At 40.3% G+C, this 20,698-nt stretch overlaps 1 protein-coding gene across 4 annotated transcripts in view; it reads right to left on the bottom strand.

The window, feature by feature from the left end:
- The window catches only part of DENND1A (DENN domain containing 1A), a gene marked incomplete at both ends in the record, with an annotated part of 539,637 nt that overhangs the window by 238,993 nt on the left and 279,946 nt on the right, over positions 1 to 20,698 (bottom strand). For all 4 annotated transcript variants that reach the window (XM_079705783.1, XM_079705782.1, XM_079705784.1 and 1 more), the window contains 2 exons: positions 1,242 to 1,352; positions 17,286 to 17,339. In XM_079705783.1, the coding sequence (XP_079561909.1) occupies positions 1,242 to 1,352; positions 17,286 to 17,339 (165 nt within the window). The remainder of the gene's footprint in view (positions 1 to 1,241; positions 1,353 to 17,285; positions 17,340 to 20,698) is intronic.

The raw sequence follows: 20,698 nt of genomic DNA, 5'->3' as shown, positions 1-20,698 counted from the left end.
CACCATAAGAAGGTCTTTCTACCCTCTCAAACAGTCAACTCCTCCTAGTCAATATCTTTATGTAAGTTTTACCTCAAAAAGAAAAAAAAAATACTGTAAACAGATATTGAACTTTAGTTAATAACAAACATATGCAATTATTGGGGGGAAGCATAGTGATGTCTGTGATTTACTTTGAAATGCATCAAAAAATAAGATGGCTTGATGGATGGTATGAGGGATGGATAGATGGATAAAGATGTTCCAAAGCAAGCATAGAAATATGTTAATGGCAGAATCTAGATGGAATTACTTGGATGTTCACTGCAAACTGATTTCAATTTTCTGTGTTTGAGAATTTTCATAATAGATACTGGGAAAAATATAAACTCCTATACTTAGCAAGTTAAAAAAGCTAACATAAAAAGAATATGAAAAGTATTTATATTATATAGTAAAAGTTTTTACAATATAAAAAGAGCTCATCCCACTTTATTTTTTTTAAATCAAGAGCCCTGTAAGATAAATGAGAAAAGATATTAACAAAATGCAAATGGGGGGAAAAAAAACACATGGAAAATGTTCAGTTACCTCTAACCAAAGAAATTAAAAATAAAGCAAACCTGCAATACCATTTTATGCCTGTTTTATTAGGTAAATTAAAGCACATGTTCACGAGCACATACACAATTCTGGCAAGGCTGCAGTGCAAATGGTACACTAATGCACAGCTGGCAGCATCCACTATAAAAAAGCATAGCCTGTTTGGGAAGCAATTTGGCATCCACAAGTCATAGCACTTATTCAGTCCTTTGACCCAGTGGTCCCAATGCTTAGAATACAAACTGTATCAGTCAAATGCAGCCAAAAGATGTTCACTGTAGTGTTACCTACTAAAGGATTAAACTACGAACTACCTAAATGGCCATGAAGAGAAAAACGATTTAGCAAGTGATGACACATCAGTATAATGGAATATGATACAGACATATAAAAAATGACAATAATGGAAGAGTGTGGAAATATGTAAAGTGTTCATAACACACGATCAAATGGGAAACTATTTATAATTGATTGTGAAACTACAAGAATAAATGAAATGTACATTGACACTGTGACAGAACATGAATAATTAATGAAAATGACATGTTACTACCTGAGGGGATTGTGGCTGATTTCTTTTTCTAAACTTTTCTTTAATCTTTCTGATACATCTTTCAATTAAAATAAAATTCAAAAGCCCGCCTCGACTGTCTACTCACAGTGCTGAGCTTGCTGCAGATGATGAGGATCCGGCGCTCGCAGAGCATACTTGCGTACAGATGCAGCATGTTGTTTACATCCACAGCCACAAAATACTCTGTCAGATTTCTCTAGGAGAAAGAAGAAGGGAGGTTTGGGGATTACTTTGTTTGTTCTTATTACAAACGGTATCTAACAGAAGCACGAGAAACAGAAAATAATCAGAAAGTATACTCCCCTCATCCCCAGTCCTATGCTTTCTCCCTGGGAGACCAAATCTCACTCACATGTAAATCATGAAATGTAAAGTTGGAAGAAACCTTAGAGATGAAGGAGTCTGAGCAATCACACCTCTGGGTGGTGATTACAGTTTGCAATGTGAAGTCACATGCAGCACTGTGCTTGCTCTTCACGTCAGCTCCGAAAGGTGAGCAGGACAAGAAGTCTGCAATCTTAAAAATGAGGAAACCAAGGCAAGAGAGAGATGCCAAGATCAAAAAACCTAATGAGCAGTGAAGATGAGACCGCAGCTCATATCCTCTGACCCTGGGTCCTAGAACTTTCCCAATGCACTGTGCCATACGTCTAAGCAAAAGAAAGTACCCAGGGACCAAAATGCTTCTGGCACAGAGCCTGTTTCTGTCCAACAGGCCCCACCTGCAAAGGCCAGGCATGCTCCTCTCCTGTCATCACTGCTGGGGTCCCCTCCTCCACAGTTTACATTCTCTAAGATGCCTCGGCTGGAAGTAAAGCAATTTCCGATATCTACAATTTCCAGGTATTTCACTCAAAGGGGGTAAAAAACCATCGAAGACAAGCAGTAGCAAGTTGTGACAAAGCATTGTTTTAGACTAGCTTTTGTGTGTAGCCTGGGCTTCATTCCTTTTATTAGTACTGTAGATTGGTACTCTTCAGATTTCAGAAAAAATGTAATGTGTTTCATTTCTGCAACCTTTTCTATACCCATCTGACTTTAATAATACACATGAATATGCTAATTTCTTCAATGTTACAGGTTTTCAATGCCATACAATATAATCCTCTGAAAATGAAGGGGGTTGGAGAGGGAAGGAACGCTATTGCCAGGGGTTGCAGTTTATAATGATGAAAGATCCATAACCCATAAATTCAAGTAAACCAGGTGGATTTTATATGCAAAATAGCATAAAGTGCTTTTTGACAATATTATGGGTTGGGAATAAGAATGGGCACTTATGATTTATTATTGTTTGATTTGAGTACCAGGTTAACTATCGACCTTTATAAATGAAGCATGAGTGAATTAATAGGTCTGCATACTGACTACCTACCAAGTCCCAGGCACTGGACCAGGTACTCTTAAACATGTAATTTTAAGCAATCTTCACAAAAATCCAATGAGGTATTATTCTTTCCAACATATAGGTAAACTAAGTCTGGGAGAGATTCAGTAACTGGTACAGTCAGATTTTGGACACAGATGCAACACCATAGCCCTATACTTTCCCTTACATTACATTCTCCCTCTTTTTTTTTTTTTTTTTTTACTGTACGCAGGCCTCTCACTGTTGTGGCCTCTCCCGTTGCGGAGCACAGGCTCCGGGAGCACAGGCTCAGCGGCCATGGCTCACGGGCCCAGCCGCTCCACAGCATGTGGGATCTTCCCGGACCAGGGCACGAACCCGTGTCCCCTGCATCGGCAGGCGGACTCTCAACCACTGCGCCACCAGGGAAGCCCTACATTCTCCCTCTTAAATACTTTTAAATATCTACAATATATGAGGCTTTACATATATTATTTCACTCATCTTGAAGCCACTCCTTGAACAAACATTATCATCTCTATATACAGATAAGACAACAGAGGCACAGAGAAGTAACTTGACCAAGGTCATATAGTAAGCGGATAAGGCATTGTTCAATCTTGGGTGTGTTTGTCTTTAAACCTGTGTTTTTTGTTTTCTTTTTTTTAACCACCACTAAAAATCGTAGATAAAATTTGTATTTGGAAAGAACATGCAGGATCAAAGTATGGCAAAAGAAAAAGTGTTTCTGTTAAAAATTGTTATTCCATTTATTGAGTAATCCTCGTGGGCCAGAAAATAGGTACTTTACCTGCGTTCTCTCTAATCTTCTCAACAACCCTGAGGAAGGCTTTATCATCTCCATTTTATAGATGGGAAAACTGAGGCTCGGGAAGGTTAAACAGTCTTCCAAAGGTCACCCTGCTGGAAAGGGCCAAGTTTCAAAACCAGGTTTCCTGAACCCCAAACTCTTGCTCTAACCGCCACATAAACTTGAAAAACAAAACTGAGCAAACAAGAAAGGCAGTATAAATTAGTCAACAAGTGTACCTCTGGCCCAGTGGACTGAGGAGTGCTGAGCTAATGAAGTTAGGGTGGGGTTTGTTCTGAAGACAGTGACATGGCAGAGTTATTCTCGCAAACAAAAATACAAGGCCCTCAGCTGAGCATTTCAGTAAAATGCTTAACTGCTGATGAATTACATGAATTTTTCTTTTAGGAGAGGATGGAAGTAAAAAGAAAATAGAAATGAGGAGCTTAAAGAAGGCCAGAAAGCCCATTAGCACTTTTGACAGATCCAAAGATAACTCTGAAGCCACCAAAACGTGGCCTCAAGAGTCTGCCAAGAAGCTTCACGCTGGGTAGAAATATGTTACACAGCTTGCCGTCCAAATAGGGAGACACAGCGTCAGAGACAAATCCTGCGCCTTATTTTGGTGGGAGAAAAAAAAATCACAAGGATACTTTTGTGGATGGGGAAGGGAACATTTCTGAAATAAAAACACCACTTGGTTGAGGCATAGCCCCCAGGCCAACCAGGTTCTGAAGGATTCAGGTGCTTGGTCCAAAAACTCTACACAGGTATGTTAAAAATATGTAACATTTAACCAAATTCTCTCTAAACTGTCATGTACTTTTTTTGGTATTTCTCATCCCATCTGTGCTGATTACCAAGATATTTGTGTCTAAACAGAAGCTGTCTTTCTTATCTGCTTCCTCCCTGCCTCTTTCCTTCTGGGACGCCACCCGCCTAGGCAGTGGGAGTGGGTGGGAATGGACTGGGAACCTCGATCAGCCATAGGAGCACCTGTGGGGCAGAATGGACCTTGGGAACACCTGGAGGGAGCCCTTGCAGCTCCCATCAAGCCTTATCTCAGAAGAAAACCCCTCAGAGAGAGGGGCCTCCTTCCCCCTGCCTTTAAGAATCTGGTGGCTTAAGCTACAATCACCCTCAATTTCTCAGACCTGCCATGCTTTTCACACCCCCAGGCCTTTACTTCCTCTGTCTCCTCTGCCTAGAAGGCTCTTCTCTTCCTTGAGGACACCCATTTACTTTTCATGACTCAGCTCAAATGTCACCTTCTCCTGAAAGGCTTCCTCAACTCCTCATTTGTCAAGCTGGCCTTTGTGCTTCCATGACAATCTGTCTCTATCTTATAATCACTCAGTTACAAGCATGTTTTTGCCACCAGACTGAGATCCCTTTGGGTAAAATGATGTATCCCATCATCTTAGCAGTTTGATGAAAGAGAATCAATGAGTGGAGAAAGCAACTGACTGAAGACTACTGCTCATTAGCTCAGGCGTGAGCAGGGTGGTATAAGAGAAACACAAGGGCCTCAAAGGGGGACAACGTGGTATGTTAGGAAGAATGGACCACTTGACTTCAGAAAACCTGGGTCTGAGTTGGATGAAGTGATCAATTACTTAGTAATGATGAAGGGCCCACAGGAAAAGAACTGACATTGGGGCCTCCCTGGTGGCGCAGTGGTTGAGAGTCCGCCTGCCGATGCAGGGGATACGGGTTCGTGCCCCGATCCGGGAGGATCCCATATGCCGCGGAGCGGCTGGGCCCGTGAGCCATGGCCGCTGAGCCTGTGCGTCCGGAGCCTGTGCTCCGCAACGGGAGAGGCCACAACAGTGAGAGGCCCGCGTACCGCAAAAAAAAAAAAAAAAAAAAAAAAAAAGAACTGACATTGGAGACTCACAAAGTCAGGTAAGGTAGCTGGAGGAGGGGGAGCTTTTAAAGGTATCAGTGGCTACATTCATTTTTGTTTGTTTGTTTGTTTGTTTATTTGGTTGTGTTGGGTCTTAGTTGCAGCAAGTGGGCTCCTTAGTTGCACCATTCAAACTCTCAGTTGTGGCATGCATATGGGATCTAGTTCCCGTACCAGGGACTGAACTCGGGCCCCCTGCATTGGGAGTGAGGAGTCTTAACCACTGCGCCACCAGGGAAGTCCCTACATTCATTTAAAATGTAAAGAAATAGGTGGTTTGTTCTTCAGGTAACTGGGGCAGGGGGGCAGGGAGAACTGTGCACAGAGGCAGGTGTACATTTCACAGCCAGGTCAATCATATTTCTCAGATAGGCAAGAACACAGTATAGGGAACGAGGAGTAAGAAGAGAAGGCTTCCATGGCAAGTTGTCCTAAGTTAAGACTGTAGCCAGAACACATTGTGAGCTTATATGTATAAAAAACACAGGTATGCCACTTTCTCCCAGCACTTGGCTTCAGTGGAACTAAGTCTTCAATCTTCCATTTCTGTCTCCTATAATCAGCCAGTCAACAAACACCTGTTTGACTCCTACTAAGTGCTTAGTACCACCCTGGGAGCTAGGCCTGCAGAGATTAACTAAACATGATCCCCATTTTCTAGGAGCAACGTTAGACCCAGAAACCTCACATGCCAAGAACTGTGATCCAGGCTAGACATGCGCCAGGGCTGGCTGAGAAGGGAAGATTCAACTCTGCCAGATGGATATGGGGGGAAGGCTGGGGAGGACTTGACAGAGGAGAAGATACTTCTCTGGGCCTCCCAACAGGGGGTTCACTTAGGGGACAGGGGGAGAAGCGTGTTCCAGCCAGAGGCAAGGGGGAGAGAGCAGCTCTATGCAGGTCAGTGGAGTGAAGGGTGGGGTGCAGGGCAGGGAGCGTGCTGGGGTTCAGATCCTGTGGGAGCCTAGACTTAATAATAACAGGGAGGTAACAGGGAGCTGCTGAAGAATCGGGATGGTCCTATCTGTGTTGCAGAAAGATCTTCCTAGAGGTCCTGTAGAGGATGCACAAGAGAGGGCAAGCAGGAGGCAGGGCAAGCAGCTAACAGGCTACTGCCACATTCAGGGAAAGAATGATTACAAGCTATTCAGATAAAAGCTTTGAATATGAATGTCACAGATCTCTGTAAAGTGGAATCACAGGACTTGACAGTGGATCAGACTTTGAAAGGGGGCAGGAAGGATCTGGGACAAGGCCCAGACTTCCAGGTTCCTGTGCTCCACATCTGTCCACTTGCCCAACCAGTTTTTTTTAAAAAGGAGAGTCCAGTCTTTTAATGAAGGATCAATCCTCCTTCTAAAGAACCATCAATCCTGTCAAACATGGTATTGCTGTCCACCTAGTCTTAGGCCCAGTGTCCTGGGTTATAATGCCATCATGGTTAAGCCTAAATAACCACCCCCTTTATTCCCTGACAATTACTCCTCCATGTGACTCACCTGCTAAAAAGGAAAACCTTGCTTAGACGGACTACTTCCCAGTGTCCATGCTCAAAAGGGCTCAGTTTTCTCAGTGCTAGTAAGTTTTTAGGCTTAAGGAAGAACATTCCTTTTCTATTCATGGAGTTTAAGTATATTTTCAGTTACATACAGTTACGTGCCTCTGAGCATCCTCCTATATGCCTAGTAATTATTATTTGGGCCCACTCTGTAGGGCTAGGTAGCAGGGACACAAAGCTGACCACTTCCCAGGCCGAACGGGGCTCAAGTCCGAGGAAGGTCTCTGGTTAACAGAGAAAGAGCAGCCCGGAAGTTGAGCTTCAGAAGAGGCACGTACAAGGCTCTCCAGGCTTTTCATTTCTACAAAGTAACAGCGTGGAAGAACACTTCCAGCTCTAACTCTCTGTGGCTCTAAATCCAGACAAAGAAGAAAGGAAGACACTTGGCAAAACCCCATTTCCCCCAGGAGAAGCCCCATAATGGCTGCTCCCTTCTAGTTGTCCCTGCTGGCTCCTGCGCTGATCCAGGTGGCTGGGGACTTCAGGCTCACTGCGATCCACGCCCCGGGTGAGGAAGCAGGTGGGGGTGGGGGTGGTGATGGGAGGTGGAATGGGCCTCGGATGGGAGGGGATACAGTGGGGCTCAGAGAAAAAGGGTCTTAGGTTCAGTACCTTAGGGAAATGAGATAATCCCCAAACTAAAGAACTGACTCTAAGCTGGGTACTCCTTGGAGCCTTCGAAACAGATGCTAGTCCGCCCCACGGTCTGTCATTTTATTAGTCTTTGTCACTCTCAGCTTTATACACAGTATAGATGATAAAGACTTACTGTACTGTGTCTGGAGGAGGTTTCTAAGGCAAGAGGCTGGTTTTGTCCATGGGCCTTATTTCCTGAAATAACTCTTGCTCAGATTATTTTACCATAATGTAAACCTTTAAAATCCTCAATTAATTTTTTTAAATAAGAATTTAGGTCATTTTAGTTGTGTAGGATTCTTAAAAAGGAATTATAAATTTGGATTCTAAAATAATCTGTTTGAGAGAGAATCCCACAAACTCACATAAGCAATCAAATCAGAGAAGTATCTTATAGGAAAGAAAGCAGAGTTTACCCGGAGGTCAACTTTTATCCCTCTGTATGAATGGAAAAACGATTAGAATAAACAATTACCTGACAACTCTTAACAGCAACAATGGAATTCTCTATAATCTCAGTACTTGAAAACAGGTCTTCTACTACCACTTCAACTTTGTTTATTTTTGAAAGTCACGATGAGTTCATAAATCTTTTCTATATCATGGTGCATCTTTTGACAAAGTGGAGTCTGGGCAATGTTATATGTAACTGTCCATTCTAAATGCTTTCCTTGCATCATTAACCACTTGGTATGACACAGGCCAGATAATTAAGACAGGTTTGTTTAATATTCTAAAAGAAGGTCTATATGATTATCCATTAATCAAAAGTAAACTTCAAACCCTGGCCGCTAAAAATATTCCTTATAGAGCCAGTTTACAATGTAATTATGAATACATATCTGTTCATGATCTGTGACTTTTTTAAAAATGCAGGTCAACTGTTTACATTTATAAAGATTTATGCTCATTTAATTATTGCCTGTATAAAATTCACTCCTACATGTGTTATCTTGATAGACAGAAAAAACCCTGAAGAGCAGTTACATAGTGATAGTTTTTCAGTGAAAAAGAAGAAAATATTTTTACACAGAAATTGTAGAAATAATGAGAATTAAGTTCAACAGGGATCTGAAAGTGGAAAGACTTAATTTTCTCCATTTGCTTTTCATTAACATCTGCAGACTCACTGGCCCAAAAGCCAAGTGAGAGGAACTGTTATTTTTCCTTCTCCTGAGAGTGACTGCACTGCTAATTCATTCATTCAATCATTCAGTCATTCCATAAATACATACTGAACATCTACTCTGTTCTAGGTACAGTGCTAATTACGGAGATGCAGTGATGAAAAAATCTGATCCCTGTCCTTATGGAAGGAGAACTGATAAAAACAGTCACACAATTAATTATATAATTTACACTTAGGATGAGTGATTTCTTAGGAAGGTACTGGGAGCCAAGGGGCAGAGGCCCAGGGCCCAGCAGCGTCTCGGTGATGGAATCAGACTGACCTGAGTGTGACTGCTGGTTTAGCATTTACTGGCTGGGTGGCTAGGGGTAAGTGACTGCACGTCTCTGGGCTCTATCTCCTCTTCAGAGCAGGGATAACAACCATACTGTAAGGCTGCTGTGAAGATTTCATGATATAACAAACAGTACCTGATCTGATCCACGGGGGGTGTTCAGTCAATACAACCTCCTTTCTCTCTCTCACATTAACCCTTCTTTGAAGCTGTCCAGAAGAATATAATTATCTGCTGACAGAATCAAGTTCCATATCCCAAAGTCCTTTTACCCTTTTCTTTGCTTATTCTCTTAGTTCAGAAGTCCCTAAGAGAAGATAATCAATAAATGTGTACACAACACCTCCCACATGACAGGCACTAGAGTCCTGGACTCTATTTCTTGTACCATTTCCAGTCAATGGTGGCTGCTAAGAGGCATTTGTGGCCAAACATACCCTCCATGAAAAGTGTTGCTCTTCACAACCAAAAAGGTCAGCAAAAACCAAGAAAAGATAAGCTCCAAGAAGTAATGCTCCCTAGCCCTTGGACACAACTCAAGAGAGGTTAAGACTAGAATTTTAGGAAAGCTGAAGGACAAAGGGAAAGAAAGGACCATCAAAAGCAGTATCTCTGTTGCACCAGGCATTGAACTTGGAACTTCACATGTAATAGTTCACTTGTTCCTCCCACTTTCCTTTATTAGATAAGGAGGCTTGAGAATATAAGTAAGTATCCCAAGGTCCCAGAGTGGTGGAGCCCAGTGTCTGGCTGTCTCCAAAACTCATGTTCTTTCCACTACAGCAGACTATATCATATTAACAACCCCTTCGTTATTGCTTGTTTCAATTTGCAATGCAGCAATTTAGTCATTTTAAATTAATCCTTGAAAAACTGCCAAGAGATTAAAATGCAAATTTCAACATGGCTAGAGCTCAATAGTGATTCTATGTCAAAATTCACACAAATTGGTCCTACAAAAGTTCAGATTCTCCTTAGAGGAAAAGCTTTCCTGCTTCATTTCATACTTGAAATAGGAAAAATCATTTCTTTTCCTTTTTCCATTCCTCATGAATATCAAAAGTCAACTGTAGGGAGGCAGGGGGATATAATGGAAACAAAATGTTTTGGTTCCTTACAAACCTGGGTCACTACACCCCATTTGGAAGCAGACCTTGTGCTATAACCTCAGGCCTGGGAGCCCTGGGTCCCCACATGTAAAATGAGGCTCACGTCTACCTCTCACAGAATAGCTGTAAGGATTTAAATGGAACCATGTATGTTAGGAGTCTGGCAGATTGTTTTTATTATTCTCACTTAGAAACAAACAAGGCCAGCCTTTTACTGGTCTGCAAAGGAAGATTTAGGGGACAATGGGTCATACACAGGGAATTGGTTCATTAGTGGCAAAACCAGCAGAGGGAATGCTAATTTTTTTTAAATGGCGGGGGCAGGGGAGGTAGTATACAGTGCAAACAGGAATTGGAGGTGGGGTTATGCAGAAGATAAAATTTTTTTTTCCTACACTATTTCTAATCTCAGTAATTGTGGTTCTGAAAATTGAGAAACTGTCAGGACTTTCAGGTACCTTAAAGTTCTTGAGTAATTCTCAGTCCTTAAAATTAAAAAATAGAAAGATGAACTTAACCTAGGCAATAATTGTTATTATAACATTAATATAATAGCAAAACATTAGAGACAATCTAAATGTCTGTTAGTAGGTGAAACACAGTTAAAATATGTGGGTATTTCCAGTAAAATATGGTGGATTAAACACATGTATTTGCCTTTTCTCTCTCCTGATACCATGCAAACCTCACCACCCCCTGCCAGGAAAAGTCACAATGAAATAATGTTAAAAGATGTAGGGCTGGGCTTCCCTGGTGGCGCAGTGGTTGAGAGTCCGCCTGCCGATGCAGGGGACACGGGTTCGTGCCCCGGTCCGGGAAGATCCCACATGCTGCGGAGCGGCTAGGCCCGTGAGCCATGGCCGCTGAGACTGCGCATCCGGAGCCTGTGCTCCGCAACGGGAGAGGCCACAACAGTGAGAGGCCCGCGTACCGCAAAAAAAAAACAAAGCAAAAACAAAAAGATGTAGGGCTTCCCTGGTGGCGCAGTGGTTGAGAGTCCGCCTGCTGATGCAGGGGACACGGGTTCGTGCCCCAGTCCGGGAAGATCCCACATGCCGCGGAGCGGCTAGGCCCGTGAGCTATGGCCACTGAGCTTGTGCATCTGGAGCCTGTGCTCTGCAACGGGAGAGGCCACAACAGTGAGAGGCCCGCGTACCGCAAAATAAATAAATAAATAAATAAATAAAAGAAAAAATAAAAATAAAAGATGTAAACCTCAAAGAACAGGAGAAAAGATAGTAATGGAAGAGAGATGTCAAATTTTTTGGAAGCCAGATGTTATTAAAGAAATGGTTCTCAACCTGGGTCATTCGCCCCAGTGGACTTCTGGTAATGTCTGAAGACATTTTTGGTTGTCACAACTGGTGGAGGGGGTACCATCTTACAGTGGGTAGAGAGAGCCCAGGGATGCTGTTAAACACCCCACAACATACAAAACAATCCTGCACAACAAAGAATGATCTGGTCCAAGGTGTCAAGAGTGTCAACCGAAACTTTAGTTGAGAAACTAAAGAAGACTGACTTGGCAGCCCAGAAAAGGCTGGGCCCGGGGCACAGGGCAGCAAGCATGCAACCCAACTCATACCACAGAACTCCAAAAAAGTTCAGGAACTGGAGACACCGAGCACCTCTAAAGGCTAGGGGAAGGGTGCCAATAAAAATAAGAGTAATTCAATCCCAAGATTCTCCTCTCCCAGCTCACTCAGCTAGTCAACTGGCCTTCAGGCACCCCTCCTGAGGAAAAACTGTTTACTTTCTAGTAACCAGAAAGGTTTGGGAACAGTAGGTACATAGAGTTGAGGACAGGGGATAAAGAATTAAACAAAAAATGGGAGGGGAGCTTAAAGTATACATGCTAAATGTTCATATCCTATAACTTACCACCCCACTCAGCTTCCAGAACACGTGTTATAAAGCTTACAGTCACTGGCATGAGAAAACTGACTAGTCCAAAAGAAAAGATTCTGATACTGACGTTTAAAATCCTCCCCTCCTTCCCAGTAGCTAGGCCTCTAAGCCATGATCTACAGTAAAGCCCACCAGGTAACAAGCCCCATTCATGAACACAGAGCTTCCAATTAGCTTTTTAAGCCCTCATGCAGATAGGATTGGGCATCTATTTGAGGAAAGGCCTCTATAATCAAGATACAGAACAAAACAAACAGAAGAGAGGACCGCTAAGGAAGAAAACAATGCAAAGAGAAGAAAAAATTTTTAAATTTATGAAATAACAGTGTCAAAGAAATAAGAAGAAATGTTACACCCATGAAACAAGATGCCATTAAAAAATGAATAATCTATTGTACAACACCAAAAAGCTCTTGGATATTAACAGTGATGGCAGAAGTAAAGAATTCAAAAGGGTGGAAAGATTAGTTGAAGAAAGTAGAAAGAAGACCAAAAGAGAGATGGAAAATAGAAAAGTTATGAAAATTAAAGGATCAACACTAGGAAGCTTAACATGCCACCACAGAGACCCCAGAGAAAGAAAAGAGAAAAAAATAAAGAAGAATTTTTTCAGAGAAATAATGTGAGAACATTTCCCAACTCTAAAGGACATGAATTTTCAGACTGTATGGGTCCACCAAATGTCCAGCACAGTAGATGAAAATGGACCCATAGCAAGGCAAATCACTGTACAATTTCAAGATACTAGAGACAAATAAAGGATCCAAAAAAAACCCCACCCAAAATAAAAAACAAAAAAAGACCCCAGCAATCAGAATGGATCAAGACTTCTAAGCTTCAACGTGAAATCTAGAAGTCAATGGAGCTATGTCTTCAAAGCTCTGAAGGTAATTCCCAACCCTATCAAGAGTAGAATAAAGTCATCTGTAGTCATGCGAGGTCTAAGTGTTGCCTCCAACACTGTCAGGAGACTACTGGAAAATGTTTCACCAAAATAAAGGAATAAGATAAGCAGTAAGATGTGAAATCCAGGAACTCTTATTTGACAAATGTATAAGAAAGAAAACATATCATAATCTATCATATGATTCAGCTTGCTCATTGAAATGTAAACATTAACTTTTGATTTAAATTTTTTCCTGAAGACAGAGAAAGGATGGGGGAGGGGAAACGTGAGTGAGAAAAAGATACTTTATGTATATGTGTGTTTCTGGGGGAGAGGGGATCAGAGGTAATAAAAGACCTAAATTCATCTTCCATGAGAACATCAATAACTGTTACCTGAAACAGAGAGCAATATGAGCATGTCAGTTAAAAATATGGAGAGAAATCCTACAACTGCTAAAAACTTGAAGGTAGCTGCCTCTGGGGAATGGAAATAAAGGAAAATTTGGAAATTTCATCAACAATCATGTGATATTACATGTTTTTTTAAGTCATTAATATGTATTACTTTCATAAGAATAAAATACCATTAAATAAAAATATCAGGGCTTCCCTGGTGGCGCAGTGGTTAAGAGTCCGCCTGCCGATGTAGGGGACACGGGTTCGTGCCCCGGTCTGGGAGGATCCCACATGCCGCGGAGCAGCTGGGCCCGTGAGCCATGGCCGCTGAGCCTGCGCATCCGGAGCCTGTGCTCCGCGATGGGAGAGGCCACAGCAGTGAGAGGCCCGTGTACCAGGAAAAAAAAAAAAAAAAAAAAAATCACTTAACATAGATGAAAGATATGAACAGTTTTGAGAGTACATTAAAAAAATGAGTTGCCAAACAGTATGAATAGTACAGTTTCATGTCTAAAAAATGTCTACAACACACAGGGATTCATACATTTAACATGTAAATTCATAGAGAAAGGTCTGAAATGACAGTCATCAAACTCTGGATGGAGAATGGGATTGGGGTGGGGGAGGGATGGTGGCGCTGGGATGGTGGTAATGTGGGACCTTTCACTTTTTTTAGTGTGTACTTCTGAATTGTTTAATTTTTTTTTACAACAAAGATATTTGTAAAGAATTTTTCATAACACAGGTTAATGTTCATAATACATTGTCATAGAAAAAGCAAGTATAAAGGTATATAATTGATATGATCCTCCCCCATTGTGTTTTTTAAAATGTAGCTTCCAAGCTTTTAAAAAAAAAAAATCAAAAGAACCCTTTTATCTCAAACAAAATATTACTGAATTCCCAATTTAAGTAGATAGAAATGAACCTGCTCTGAATAAAGCAGAAGCATCCATGCCCTGGTGGGTCAGCCATTTAGCTCCCTCAGTCCTTCCCGTGTCCCAAAGAACCTCAGGCAGGGCTCCAGGCAGAACAATTTGAAAACTACTACTATCACAGAAATGAAGAAAAGAAAAACTCAGAACGTGACTTTCTCTAGGATTACAATGATTTTTTCTTTTGCTTCTTATAATACACATATATACATACCATTCCTATGACTTGGAACAGTTTAAACGGTAATAATATCTGTTCCTTACCATGCCTATATAACCACCTAAACCTGACACATTCATAGCAGCGAGGGGTGGAGAAGGTCAACAGAACTTCATTAATCTTTCCAAGTTATGATTCTATACTCATACTTCCTATTTCTTAGGGTGACTTTGATCAGTTACATTTTTCTAGAAAATTTTATATTATCACAATTTTCAAATTTATTGGATACGTCTAAGATTATTTTGTTGCTTTTAGAAATTCAGTTTTTAAAAAGTCTATTTTTCAGCTTTACTTTAACAATATTTTCTAACTAATTAAATTGTAACTTATTCTTCTAGTTTGGGTTTTTTTTTATTGCTATCCTTCTGGCTTCTTGAATTGCAAGTCAAGTTCATGATTTTCTATATTTATTATTTATAATGAAAGCATCCAAAGCTATGAATTTTCACAAGAGTAATTTTGGCCACATCTGTTAGGTTTTTGTTGTTCAGTGTTCTCACTAATTATTAGATAATTATTATTATCTAAATAATATCCAATTTCAATGTTTTATCTTCTTTGACCCAACCACTCCTTCAAGTAGATGAGTATTTTTAAAATCTTTATTCATCATTAATTTCTAGGTTTATTTCATTGTAATAAAAGACAGTGGCCTGTAAGAGTTTGAGTTTTCCTGTTTTGAATTCTTCAGTGCAATCTAGCACATAATTTTTTTTTTTTTTTTTTTTTTGCGGTATGCTGGCCTCTCACTGCTGTGGCCTCTCCCATTGCGGAGCACAGGCTCTGGACACGCAGGCTCAGTGGCCATGGCTCACGGGCCCAGCGACTCCGTGGCATGTGGTATCTTCCCGGACTGGGGCACGAACCCGTGTCCCCTGCATCAGCAGGTAGACTCTCAACCACTGTGCCACCAGGGAAGCCCCATAATCAATTTTTATAAATGTTCCATGCCACAGCCCTGGATTCTGCTCTTTCTGCAGGACTTTTCCAGTTCTTTTTGGGTTCCTTCATTGTCTACACCTTATTGACTGCTCAATAACCATCTCCTTTACGTTGCAGAAATTCCTCAAATTTTCTAGCTCATGGTGGCTCCTTCTGCCATTACGTGGACATTTTTCTCCTTAATTTTATAGTTCTCTTATCATTTCAATGGAATTTTTTGAGAGATGAAAGGTAAAATTATGGGCTCAAAGTGTAGCACAATATATGAGAACTCAGTTTCTAGTATCAGAAAGATCAATGTTTGAATTCCAGTTCTACCATTTCTGTGCTGTAGGACCTTGAATATGTTACTTAAGTTTTCAGGACCTCTGTTTCCTTATATAAAATAATAATTAGGGTACTGACTACCTAAGCTTATTAAGAGAGGTAAATGAGAAAATACAGGTAAAGCACTGAATACCTTATTTGACAAGCACTAGTACTCAATGAACATTAGCTATTGTTGTTAAAATGGTAACTGTGGTCTGGATTTTTTTATTACTTAATGTCAAACAAAAAAAAAAAGCAATATTTTCCACTAGAGCCTAATCACACAGATAGTAAACTTTGTGAATATCTTTGACAATCCCAGTTTATTAAGACTGTTACCTAATCACAACACTATAGCCTAACTTCATTAATTAAATGTGATTACCTGACTTATTCCAGTACTTTAAAAAAGTAATCAAGTACATACCCAAAAGAATCAAAAGGATTAAACACAAAGTTCAATCTGTACACCAAAGTTCAAAGCAGCATTATTCACAATAGCCTAAAGGTGGAAGCAACCCAAGCGTCCATCGACGGATAAGTGAAATGTAGTATGTTACGTATATACAATGAAATATTATTCAGCCTTAAAAAAAGAAGGAAATTCTGACACATGCTACAACATGGATGAACCACAAAGGCATTATGCTAAGTGAAATACACCAAACACAAAAGGACAAATATTGTATGATTCTACTTAAATGAGGTGCCTAGAGTAATCAAATTCATAGAGACAGAAAAAATAGTGGTTGCCAGGTAATGGGAGGAGGAGGGAAATGAGTTGTTGTTTAAAGGGTTATTTAATGGCCACAGAGCTTCAGTTGGGAAAGATGAAAAAATGCTGGAGATGGATGTTGGTGACAGTTGCACAACAATGTGAATGTGTTTACCAATGAAATATATACTTAAAGATGGTTAAAACAGTAAATGTTACATTATGTACATTTTGCCACAATTTAAAAAGCAACCAAGTGCCTTAGTGGTAGTGATTCTATATTTAATTCTACATAGTACTATTTACAATCCGAGTAAAACATTTTGAAAATACGTCTTAAGCCTAGGCTAGATACGTCATTCGGCTGTTCAGAGGGCAAATATTACCCTCTGCTCCCTCAGACTCAAGTTCACTGCTAAGTCTTTAAGAGGTGGGGATGGGGGTCCTCACACTTCTACCCACAATTACTTTTACTTTCTTAAAAGTCAATATAGAAATGTAGTAGGAGCAAAATTTTACTTGAGTATATCTACCCTAATAAAGAAATCTTTATATGGCAAGTTCTTTACATAGAAGCATTTTATTTACAACAGCAAAAACTAAAAACCCCTAAATTCACAACAGCGAGGAAATACCTAAATAAGCTACATGGCAAATTGAATATTATGCAGCTAACAAAAATGACTGTGAATGAAATGGCAAAATGCTTATGTAATAGGTGATTCTAACTATGTAAATAATACATTCTAAAAAGACTACAATGAGACATCAACATGTTAATAGGTGATTACCTTTGAGAAGTATGAATAATGATCTTTCCTTGTCTTTATACTTTCTATATTTTTAAAATATTCTCTATTTGGTTTTACTTTCATAATGCATTATTTTTATAATGCGAAAATATATCCTTCTATTTTCTTTCAAAATTAGTAAAAAAACAAAGAGGAATAAAAATTTAATCCACCCCTGCCCAAGTACTCACATTCTCAGGGATGCTGGGAAGTTCTCTGGTGTCAGGCACAGTAAAATAAGAATGCTGGAAAAGAAAAACAAAAGCTATTTATTTCTGCAAAAGTATGCAACAAGCACATTATTCAGAAATCAGGTAAATGATCTGAAGATAATTCCTCACTCAGATGAAGAAACAGAGTTTCACTCATAGAGAGTAGTCTATGGAATATTTCCTTAGGATAATGTTGGATTAAAGCCAGATGTGTTAAATCATTGGTTTGGTAGATAGAGTTCTTTTCTATGAGAGAGGAACTTCTTTGAGATACAAAAGAACAGCTCAAAGAAGTTAAAGGCTAAATTCTTTTACGATGTTCGCAGGTTTCTGAACACATGAAAGCTGCAGACTTCATAATTTATTGTTCAGTGAGGCAAGTGGACACTAGGGACCAAATATCACTAGGTTCACTCAGGAATGGTCTTTACCAACCAAACCTGCCATATCATTTCAGCATCTGAGATTATATCCATCTACAAGCTGCGGGCCAAATCTGCCCCGAAGGCCCAAGGGATGTTAAGGACAGCTCCAGTGGAAGGACTGCTGCCCTGAGACATTGCAGATGGCTAACAGTGGAGAAAGTCTCTCCACTATGCATGCTCTGCAAATAAGCCTGCTGACTTCCAGTGCAAATTCCAGTGAAAGGAGCTGGAGACTCAGTGGAGTTGAAAACCTGACCTGTTCAGAGAACTTTCAAGGAGGCATCTCCATGTTTGTAACAAGCATGTGTCTCTGAGTTAAATGAAAACAGGCTGAACTGATGACACCTCCTTCGTGCTACTAAAGACTCAGAGAACAATGGCAAGCAGGAATGGAAAGAGCCTGGTGATGGCCAATTAAAGAAGGGATTGTGCAAAGGGCAGGAAAGGTCACATACAGAGAAAGTCAGCATAGCCATGGCCAAAGTTCAAACCTAGACCCCCAAGTGACATTTCAGGAAGTTCTCCCCACTCCCCATTCTTGGATAATTGCAAAATAAGTAGGTTTCTGGAAAAATGAGTTGTACAGGCTTCCTGAAATGAAAGGCCTGGGGGACAACTGCAATAACGAAAATAGTAACAATAACAGTATAAGCTATTTGTCTAATATTCAGCAGATATTTATGAACACCTGCTGCATGGAATGCTTTATACCAGGTACTTTATAAATGGTATCTCTAATTTCCATAGCAAAATTTAAGATAGATATTATCTCCATATTACAAATGGGTAAATTAAGGCTCAGAGAGGTAAAGTGACTTAAGGTCATACAGCTAGTAGGTGAGAGAACTAGGATTGAAACCAGGTCTACGTAACTAGAGCTATGCTTTCCACGATAACAGACTGTTATACCTGTGCTTTTTAACGAGCAAATTATAGCTAAAGCCATCTGAATTAAACCAATAAACTGAAAAGTAAAAAGAAAAAAAAATTAAAAGATAACTTAAAAAACACCCCCTGCAGTGCACTATTCCAAAATCTGTGGGTTTGTGCCAAAACATTATCTATGAAGTGTTACGACAGAGATTATGTAGCATATTAGTTATGGGAAACGAATTGGAAACTAGTTAATTAATTCAAGTCAACAATGAGGATTAAAATAATAAAAGCAAAACACAAGGTTAAATTTGATGCCATGGGATACCAAATTCTATACCAAATGGCTAGAAGGGAGTCCCAGGGAATGTTCAGTAATGGAAGTCCACATGGTGATGGAGTCCCAGAATAAGGACTGGCACAGTGAGGGAGAAAGGACAGGGACCACAGAGTCAGCCACTTAATAGTTATGTGATCTTAGGCGACTTCACTTAATAGCTCAGAATCTCAATTTTTTAACCTGTAAATGGGAATTGTAATATCTACTTCAGAAGTGTTGTGAAGAATAAATGTTATATATATGAAGTGCCTAGCATTCCATAAATGGTATTTTAATAGAAAATTATTATCACTCTCTCAACTGTTAGTTTATATTCCTATTTTTCTCAATCACCTATAGAAGACACAGAAACATTCTCTTGTGACTCAAGACAGAAAGTCCAAGACTGTCATTTTATCAATTTTTCAGGCTCTATAATACAGTTGAGACTAACCCTTCAGAAATGCAACATGGAGAGAGGAATTCCTTGTGAAGAGGAAAGAAGAAAATATCTGCCTTTACAAATGCAACAGATTGTAAATAGTGAGCCTACGCAATTCCAAAACCAACTACTCCCCAGGCTGTCCTTTGAGATTCTGTCTTGCTCCATCGCCCATGAAATGCTGGGACCAGAGGAGGTCAGAAACATTCCTAGAAACCACTGGCATGAAACAGCTGCAACCACGCCCCCCCGCAACAGTTCTTCCTGCCCCTGCGATGGCTTGTCCTTGAAGCCTGGCAGCCACTCAAAGGAAGGAGAGACCCTTCCTCCCCAGTAGCTGGTGACCCACCCAGGCTACTCCCCAGCTACCTGTCAGATGTCATTACAGACTGAAACGGTGAGATCAAGCTGCTTAGGAAAAGGGACAGAGACAAAGGCAAAGTTGCTTCGCTATGCGGCAATGACTGGGGCAGGTTTAAAGCTCATTTCTTCATCTTTTCCAGACACTCTTCCTTACACAAATTTCTGGAAAAAGGTTTCTTTCCTTCCTATGCTCCATTAAAATGAGCAAAAACCTCTACCAGTTCCTTCCTTCCTCCCTTTTTTCAACACTCGTGGCCTAGTGGAAAGAACATAGGCTCGGAAGTCAGCTCTGGGTTTAAAAGCCCCGATCTCACTTATTAACCACACGACCTTGGATGGGCAAGAATCTTTTTCTCTCTAAGCCTCGTCTATGAAATGAGAATGCTAATATCTATTTGTAGAGTTGTTTTGAACATTAGAGATGCATACTTGGCATAAATTAGGAACTTAGTATATAACAGATCTATTATTAGTTATTGGCAGTAATATTGCTTTCAATGTGATCATCATGAAAAAAAAAACCCCTATATGTTCATTTTCTTTAAGAGGGAAAATACCAAGTTAATTACCACTGAATACCAACATTGTACCTGGTTCTACTGAAGCTGAAAGACAAAACTTCTTAAACATTCAGACCCCACAACATGGGGGAAATAGCCCCTGGATAATCAATAGCTGGTCAAAGGAGATCCATCTGAGAATTCTGATGAAGGTGGTGACAAGGGTTTGACCTAGAGAATTGCAGTAACTGAAATATGGAAAAGAACTCCTTATCTGATGCCTTATCTGACAGATGAGGAAATTGAGACCCACGAAGTTAAAGGTTTTGATTAAGATCACTCAGGTCATCGGCAAAACTATGACTTGGGGATTGAAATCTCCCAATTTGTAATTCAGAGGCTTTTCCACCCTGGCACACTACAGACCACATAGCATGTACATAAAAGAGTTCAAGGCAACGATCTGGCCA

The sequence above is a fragment of the Hyperoodon ampullatus genome (assembly GCF_949752795.1).
Source record: "Hyperoodon ampullatus genome assembly, chromosome: 6".
Taxonomy (NCBI): domain Eukaryota; kingdom Metazoa; phylum Chordata; class Mammalia; order Artiodactyla; family Ziphiidae; genus Hyperoodon; species Hyperoodon ampullatus.
The sequence above is the reverse complement of the archived record's forward strand: the minus strand, read 5'-3'. Positions and strand labels throughout refer to the sequence as shown.